The sequence below is a fragment of the Phodopus roborovskii genome, unplaced genomic scaffold, assembly GCF_943737965.1.
Source record: "Phodopus roborovskii unplaced genomic scaffold, PHOROB, whole genome shotgun sequence".
NCBI lineage: Eukaryota > Metazoa > Chordata > Mammalia > Rodentia > Cricetidae > Phodopus > Phodopus roborovskii.
In genome coordinates this window covers 35,999,392-36,008,392 of record NW_026126416.1, presented here as the reverse complement: position 1 = coordinate 36,008,392, position 9,001 = coordinate 35,999,392, and the positions used below count along the sequence as shown (strand labels likewise).

The 9,001-nt window shown below is 42.7% G+C and overlaps 1 protein-coding gene across 1 annotated transcript in view; it reads left to right on the top strand.

Annotated features, from left to right (window-relative positions):
- The first annotated feature begins 1,625 nt into the window (after nucleotides 1–1,625).
- Nucleotides 1,626–9,001, top strand: part of Spred1 (sprouty related EVH1 domain containing 1) — a 68,882-nt gene continuing 61,506 nt past the window's right edge. The window contains exon 1 of the mRNA XM_051183716.1: nucleotides 1,626–1,765. Coding sequence (XP_051039673.1) covers nucleotides 1,734–1,765 — 32 coding nt within the window. The 5' untranslated portion in view covers nucleotides 1,626–1,733. The remainder of the gene's footprint in view (nucleotides 1,766–9,001) is intronic.

The window sequence follows — 9,001 nt, the reverse complement described above, 5'->3', positions numbered from 1 at the left end:
ACGTGACAGCTGCCTATCCAACAACCGTTCCGCCTCCGTTCGGCGGAGTTCGTGCCACACAGGCATCTCCTGCGCTATAGTTATGCAACCTCACTCGCAGCGGGAGTTATTTCCTGTGCTGCTGGATGCGCCAGATTCATGTAACCCGCCTACCCCGGGCTTCAATGGAAGCCGTTCTCCATTAACAAGCATTCGGGCTTTCAGAGATGAATGCCCTGCACTGCATGCTGTTTGCGCAGTGAGAATCGCTCTACGAGGTACTGAAATCAACTCTTTCTAAACACACACACACACACACACACACACACACACACACACACACACAAACACGCACGCACACATTCTCACTCTCCTCACTCCCCTTGTGCAAGCAGCAAGGGGACTGCAGCAATGCAACTACAGGGACAGCAGGAGGAGCTCGCTTTGCAGTCCTGGCCTGTAACCCCCACTAACTAGAGATGAACTCAAGCCAGTTCCATTCTTTGCAAGGAAAACACAACACAACGCGCGCGCGTGCACGCGCCCCGAGCAGGACAGAGTGGCCTTCTGATTTCTTCCCCGAACACACGGCGGATGCCGCCTGTTTGGAGAGACAGCCTGGATATTCCAGGCCAAGTAAGGGGAGTTGTGCGTCGCAACAATGCCAGTCCCGGAGCAGTTCTGCTCACAGCTCCCACCCCCGCCCCCTTTCGCGGCGTGCCAAGAGTTTGGAGCGCGCGCACGCACACGCGCGCGGTGCAGCGGTATATCCCTCCGCCGCCCTCCTCGCCCCGCTCCCGCTGCCCGACGATTTGGGAAGCGAGGGGAGGAGGGAACTACTTTTCGGAAACTTGTTATGCTGCCCACGATCTCGAGCGGCAGTGATTCGCCCGCGGGCCGTGGCTTTTAGGTCTCTCCCCCTTTAACCCCCGCCGCCTCTCGGAGGCCCCGCGCCGCCCGCTCGCGGCCGCGCCCCACGCCCGCCCGCCCGCTCCCGCGCGAGCCCCGCCGCCCCAGAAGTCGCGAGGGACTACTTCGCCTGCCTCTCCCGCGGGCGCCCCCGGTTCGTGCGGCGGAAGGAGCGGGCGGCGTGAGAGCTTCCGCCGCCCCCCTCGCGGCTCCCCTCTGGCGGGCGTGAGGAGCGGGCCCGCGGAGCTGCTGCGCCGTTGTCGGCCCTCCTCGCCGCCGCTCGGAACCGTGCCCTCGGGCTCGCACGGCCGCTTCGCGCCCTGCCTGCGGCCCCCAGCTGGAGCGCGTCTGAGGGAGCCCCTGAGGGCCGACCGGGTCGGCGCACCGCGCGGGCAGCCGGCGGCCAGGCGGGAGATGGTGCGCGGCACCTCGGCGGGACCGCGCCGCCGCCCGCAGCCAGCGCTCGGCTGCCCCCCGCCGGCCCCCGCCGCCCTCCTGTCGTCGCGCCCCTGAGAGCTGCACCGCCTCAGCCGCCGGCCGCGTCCCTTCCAGCGCCCGCAGCCGCCCGCGCCGTCTCGGCGTCGCACCCGGCCTCGGCGCAGCGAACCGCTGGGGTCGCCACGGCCGCGCTCGCTGCCGCCGCCCCCCTGCGGGGGTGGCCGGGCTGCCCGGCTCGCGGGGCGCCGCTCCGGGTGAGGCGTCCACCATGGTGAGGCCCCCGAGCCGCTGCCCGCGCGCCCCGCCGGCCGCCGCCGCCGCCCGCCGCCCCTCGGTGCCGCCGCTGCCGCTGCTTCCCCGCCTGCTGTTGCTCCTCCATCTCCTGAGCGGATCACGGTGAGGGAAAGATGAGCGAGGAGACGGCGACTTCTGACAACGAGTAAGCGAGCCCTGGCCTGGGCGAGCCCGGTGGGCAGCCCCCTTACCCCCTCCCTCCCCAGCCCGTCCCGCCCGGGAGGTGATAGATGCCCGATGTGTCTGTCGGGCTGTGTTCTTTAATGGCAGCACCCCTTTCCATGTTTGCATTCGCCTCCCTGCTTGGGGAAGCCTATCTACCGGGTGCAGAGCAGAGGCAGTGTAGCAATCGGACGGCTCCGAGACGGAGTAATGTGGGTGGCTCAAAGTGGAGTAGAAACTACCCTTTGCCTGTCCTTCACTCCTGCATCCCCCCCCCCACCGCCACCCCAAACACCTTGAACGTCTAGCCATCCCCCCCCCCTTTACAGCTATTTCGCTCGGAAACTAATGTGTGGGAGCACCTCCTGCCGCAAACTGCTCTCGAATCTTAATTCGATGACTCAGTGACTCTTAAATGCAGATTAAGTCTTCGCCCCCTGCCCCACTTTTTAAACTTATGACCTATACTGGTCTAGTTTAAAAAGGGGGGGGGGCTAGGGAAACATTTTAAGAATTAAATAGGATTACGGACACCTGGAGTGTGGGCAATGTTGAGACATTTTTTTTTTTTTAACCTTTGTGAATAGTGAACCGGTCCTCATCAAGAACAGAGCAATTAAGACTTTTGAATGCTTGTGTCTTGGCTTTCGTCTGCGATAAAGCACCGTTTACATTGCCGAACGCGTCGGTGACTTCATCAGTTTCATCTAGAGCATTCCATGACTTTTAAGTTTTTTTTGTTTATTTGGGCAGTCCTTATGTTTTCCAAACGAAGGACTGTGCCTTTTAAATATAGCAGCCTCTTGGAGGAATAATGGTGCTGTAAGATTTTTCCCGTTGAGAAGAGAGTTAATTTGAGGCAGAATATTGGCGTCCGTTTTCTTGTAATTTAGTTCGAGTTTCGTTTGTTTCTGAAGGGCTATGAAGAGTTAAATGAGGATGCATTCCTTTAAATAAAGTACATTCCTCAAGTCAGACCTCCTCGAGAAGGGCCAGTGTTGAAGCCCACTTAGCATAAAATAGCTAGAAAACTGCCAGGCAGCGTTCCCCCCCCTTTGAAGAGCACACACTGAGGAGCGGGCGTGGAAGGAGGTGGATTGCTGCAGTCAGTGCAGTCTAGAAGCAGAAGTGGCCGCCATGTTCTCTCTTTTTGTGAATCGCCCTCATTTGCATAGCACACTTCATTCATAAAAAAAATAATTAAACATCCATCACCTTGGACAACTTGAAAGGGTTTCCTGAGAAAAACATTCGAAGCTTGTTTGTCTTTGTGTAGATTTTTGCGTTCAGGAAGTGAGGAGAATTAGAAGTTTTAGATTAAATTTTATAACATACTCACATACAAACAACTACCCCAGTTCTCAGAATGTTGACACAGTTATGTGGGAAATATCAGTTCGGGGAGGTGCTGGGATCACGTGATCGTCTCCATTCATAAAATACCTGGCTGTCCATTCACAGTGCAGTACACTGTCACTGCCTTCCGCAGACTAGACCTATTTTGAGCTAGATCAAGAAGCCTGTCTCAGATGGTACTGGGTTAGGAGAAAAACTGCGGAAATGCTGAAGGGAATGTCGGGAACTTTTATTAGTATCTTGGAAGAAAGCAGCTGGGATAAAATCTTAAGATCTATTTTAGAGATGGGGAAAGATGTGTTACCAGTTTAACAGTTTAGAAAGTAGTTTTGGCTTGCCTCGGCTGAGGAACAAATGATGGGATGTGTACTAATGCAGACATGTAATAGATTGTTTCAAAGCGGGCCTTTTTTGGCATTATGGTGAATTGAAAGTGCAAGTAAGGGTGAGGGAGACCTCAGTGGATGGAACCTTTGTTGCACTAAAATGAAAAAAAAGAAAAAGAAATATTTCTGATGTTTTTAACGCTCAAGATATTGATGCTCTGAAACAGAACAATTTAGAAATTGTTCATCCAGATTTTTAAAATTGTTTTCACAATTATATCCTTTGTTATTAATACATTGTTCCCTAGGAGCCTTGTAAAATTAGTTTGGGTAAGGAAGGAGTAATCTATTTTAGTATGTATTAGCCTCTGAAAGGTTCTTCATGGGGCACTTTTTTTTTTTAATTGACGTTAGGAAATGATTGTGTTCATCTGGTAGTCATTGCTGCTAGAGCTGACATTGTTTGCTTGTACCTTAGCTCAACCACAAAGTGGATTTCTTGGAATGTCGATTTTAATCTGGTCATTTGTAGATCTCATCTTTAATGTAGGAGGTGAAGTTTTGAAAATGGAAATTCAAAAATTATTTGAAATCATAAGTTACTAAAAAGAAGTGAGCGATATATAGCAGGGCCCTCAGGTTTAGGTATAGTTTAAAATTGCCCTATATTATTTTTAACTTTTTTCTTTAAGTCATAGTTCATAGGGATTTAATTACAGTAGGAATTGTCCTTAACATTTTATTGCTTCATTTTTCTTTGTTTTTAGTCTTTTAAAGAAGGTGGAAATCACTAATTTATTGAAGACTGTGTTAACTTTTAAAAATTATTAGATAGCTGTTGTACTGAAATACATATAACAAGGCCTTTTAGAATACTCATTCTGAAAACTATTATTTGAATTTAGATTTTGGAAGGGGTAGAGAAATGACTCAGGTGATTGCATATCTAATCAAGATTTAGTAGATGTGTTATGTAAAAGGCTTTGTTTTAACAGTGACAAATGAGGAAATGAATGAGAATAGGATGAAGCAATTTGATTGTTTCAAATTCACATTTTCAAAATAAGATTTTTCCGAAGGTACTATGTCTCAACTGCTAAAGGCACTTTACACCATCTAGCCTGATGACTTGAGTTCCATTTCTGGGACTTACATGGTGGAACCTGATCCCATAAGTTGTCCTCAACACAGTCACACAAATAAATATAAGATTTTTTTAAATCTGAGTTTTCAAAAGACAAGAAATGTAGTCCAGAGTAAACTGCTTTATGCCATGAGTAATGGAACTACTGTACATGATTTTATTTTCGAAGATACTATATTTTGCAGAAAGTAATAATCTAGATGTGTCATATTTTCATTTTGCAGAAACTGATGCTCCAGTAAATAAAGTTATACCATAATGAATTAGCCTTTTAAATAGAATTTTGACCACTCGAGAACATATTATATAATACCTAAGGGCCTTTGTAATTGGCTGTTGAGTGAACATCATACTACATGCCCTTTGTCAGTTTGGCCAAAGCACTTGGAGAAGTGAAATAGCTGAAAAACCAAGAATTTTCTTTACTGTGCTTAAATAAATCCAGAACCACCTGGCATGTCAGTATAGTAGGCTTTTTAATATCAAGTTGGAATTATATTAATTTTGGAGGAGGTTCATTAGAATTAGAATTTTGACAGAAATTCTCCTGTCAAAAGCAAATACCATTTAGTGTATCATTAAAAATGTACCTCACAATGGGAGTACGTGAGTATATTAAATTTAATTGCATTTGTCTTATGTATGTCTATGCATACATTATACACATGTATTTAGAAAGTTATTCTAGAACTGAATGGAAAGAAGTATTGGGAATCCATGACAGTTATTCAAGTAATGTATGTTTATGTAGATACTATGAATCCATAATTGCTTAAGATTCAGTCAAGCTCACTGCTTGCTCACCTGCTTCAACTTTCCTCTTTGATGTCAAGTTTTCTGGTTTTGGATTGTATGTTTTTTTAAACTATATGCTAGCATGCTCAAAATAATTTTTCAGGGTAAAAAAACTTGTAAAAATAATTTTTCCACAGCAGACTTAATTGTGCCATGCTCTCCAACATTGTCATTGTGTATTCATCCATACTTATAGTAAGATTTTTAAAATCATAATTAATCATTTACTCATTGTTCTATCTGTTATTACCTCTTACTTCATAATGCTCATTATACAAGTAAGTGTGTGTGTGTGTGTGTGTGTGTGTGTGTGTGTGTGTGTGAATTATGCATTTGAGATCATTTAGTTTTGTTAGGCTGAAAGATTATGGGAAAATTATTTATGTTATCTTTTAAAGATGATTTACTCTTTATTTCCTAAGGCCAAAATTGGCTTCATTTTTGACATGTTAGATTTTCTCAAGTTCTATGAATAATAGTTGAGACCTAAAACTGTCACAGATACTTTTGGAGTAATCATTGCGTTGGTCTCTGAGCTATACTGTATTAACAAAAGGGTAGTCATGTGTTTATCTATTTATCAGTTTTGAAGATTTGGAAATTTCTTCCTCTTACAGCTTCTCCATGGTGCCAAATATGAGAAACTGGTTAGGAATAAAGAAGTTCATTGATGGGGAAAGAGTAAATATTATAGGCTCCCTAATTGTGTGCTGTTGGTGGTGACTAAGAAGTATTGAAGGGGAAAGTCTGACAACCCTGATGAGGGTAACTTGAACTTGACTCACTAAGTGTTGGGAAAGGTCTTACAGATAGGTCTGCATTTCTTCTCCAGCCTTCCAGAAGAGTTGCATTTAGATAAAAACTGCCAATTTGAGAAATAGTTTACCGACCCATGCAAGATCAAAAGGCTAGTTCAGAGATGAATAATTTATTAGCAGTTCTACCATGAGATAACAAGGACTATAATATTTGTTATGTAATTGCACGCATACTGTTTTACCTGTGACTATGATGATGTTGTTCATATGATAGATTTTTCACTTTGTGCTGAGCACTGTGAAAAATGCTTTATTTAAGAATTTTGTAACTAGTGGGGCTGTAGTGGCGCATGCCTTTAATCCCAGAGCTCTGGGGGTAGAGGTAGGAGAATCTTTTGAGTTCGAGACCATCCTGGTCTACAAGAGCTAGTTCTGGGACAAGGCTCCAAAACCACAAAGAAACCCTTGAAAAACTTTAAAAAAAAAAAAGAATTTTGTATCTAATGTTTATTATGTATACTCACACAAACACATACCTTCTCCAACTAGAGTGGAGTTTCACAGTGGATACTATGGTAGGTTAATATATGTAAATATTTGCTGTGTTTTAATTATCTTTCTAGAATGTGACTTTTAGTGGTTACTGTATGTCCAATATACTATATACTTTGATGTCTAATATTGGAATTTGTTTATTCTGGGTTTTCCTTGTTTGAACAGTATGAAGTTTGACATTGAATTTTTTTCTTCATCAGTATCTGTTGTTTCTTCCTGGAGATAATCTAGGAATATCACATCTTAAGTTTTTGTTAAATTACCATATACAAAAGAAAAATTTAGTGTGTGAGAATACTTTGAAATGTTTGTCCATTTGTCTTTGAGAATTAATGTCAGTTTTAAATGCAGAGAATGAAATTCTATTCAGACTGTCTTGGTGTTCTGGCTTGTAAAGTAGAAATGATTTGTTTGGAACAAAACAAAAAATGTTTTAGGGTATCTGGACATTTAAAAAATACCGTATTATAAATAGAATTAAATTGAATATTCAGAAGTCATTTGCATATCCATTTAACTTTTTAACTTTTATGCACTGTGGTTTAATACAAAGAACATTAAACTTGAAATTGGGAGACATTTTTTCTTGTAACTAGTTCTGTGATGAAGGGTGAGTGAAAGCCTCTCTGGGTTACAGTTGGCTGGTTTGTGATCAAAGGAGTTTGAACTTAACCATTATGGGCAGGCCCTCCTTAGGCTAATATTGTATGATTTGCTCTGATGTTATCAGAGATAGATACTTGAGGTCACTTGATTGTGCTAATTTTAATTATTTTTGATATTTTTAAGTAAATTCTGCCTGACAACATGGTAAAGTAAAAGAGTGAACTTTGAATAAAAAGATATAAAATTTGTGAACAACTGATCTGTACATCAGAAACTTTTAAGTTGGGCTTACTGTTTTGTTGTCACTGGGAGATGACCTCCCACTATAGATTCATTGAGTTGAATCTCCAACTCCAGCTAGTTGGGGATCATAAGGGGGTTAACCATCCTATCCCATTAGCATGTATTAGTTGGAAAGGTGAACAAAGAGCTACGGGGCTTAAATGCTAGCTTGAAGAGTTTTATGAGGAACATACTAACATGTGAGTCTGTAATTTAATGACCAAGAACACCAGAAAGTCATTTGTACTTGGTTAGTTATCAAAACATATTAACCTAATACATTTATATAGTTTCAGTTAACTAAATATTCTCCACTATTTGGATATTCTATGACCAGATTGGTATAACTATACCATAAGCATCTAGAACTAAAGACTTTAGATCTATGAAATTTGTGTCTGTGATAATTTGAATGAAAACCTTTTTTTTTTTTTTTTTTTAAATTAGAGAGAGGTCATGTCTCATAATGTAGCCCTGGCTGGCCTCCAGTTCACAGAGATTCGCCTGCCTCTGTCTGACAAGCAAAATAATACTACTGTATTGTGAACGTTTTCATTCATGTTCTGGGCAGAGACTGAGAAAAGAGTAGGCAAATACAGAACTGGTTTTGGGAAGGCCAGTAAAATAAAGGTCTAGTTCTGTGTCATTTGTCCTTCATTAAAAAACAACAATGAAACCCCACTGGTCTGTAGAAAGTATTTTTCTGGGGCCTGTTAAAACAGTGCTAACACCTCTTTGAGCACATTGTGAAGGTACTGGTAGGTTTGGTGCTGTTCCCTCAATTTGGTGGGAAGGACCATTTTTCTAACAGTTTATATCACTGTGTATGGGTCAAAAGTTTACTTTCATGGGGGAAGTGAGCCTTTTCAGTTTCACTTATTTCAAGAGGCTCATGTTTTATAAGCTGTGATCCAGATCTTTTACTGGTGAGAAAGATTTGCTAGTCAGAAGCTTACCCTTCTTGGTTTAATTTGTTAGAAATTTAGTTAAGCCAACTAAGAGTCTATCAGGTTATATGTAGGCTGCTAATTTTGGTCATGAAAACTAGTGAAAAATTAATATGTATTATTATTAGTCCTGATATTTAGCCTGCTATTTTGAGATAATTAATTTGCTAATTCAGAAGTAACTCCATTGGATATATAACTACGTACTGGGTTTAGGAGTTAATTTGAGGTTTATTGATGAATTAAGGTCTTGAATGAGCGTAAACCAGAACTTAAAATCAGGCTTGTTTGATTAAAACAAAACAAGACAGAAGTTGGAAACATGTAACAAATAACCTCAATAAATGCATCAAACTAGAATATTGTGCTTTAAAAGGAGAGGGGATGAATGAAACAGACTAACCTTTAGCTACCCTTTGTTTCCCTTCACAGTTTCCTTCTGAGTCTTGA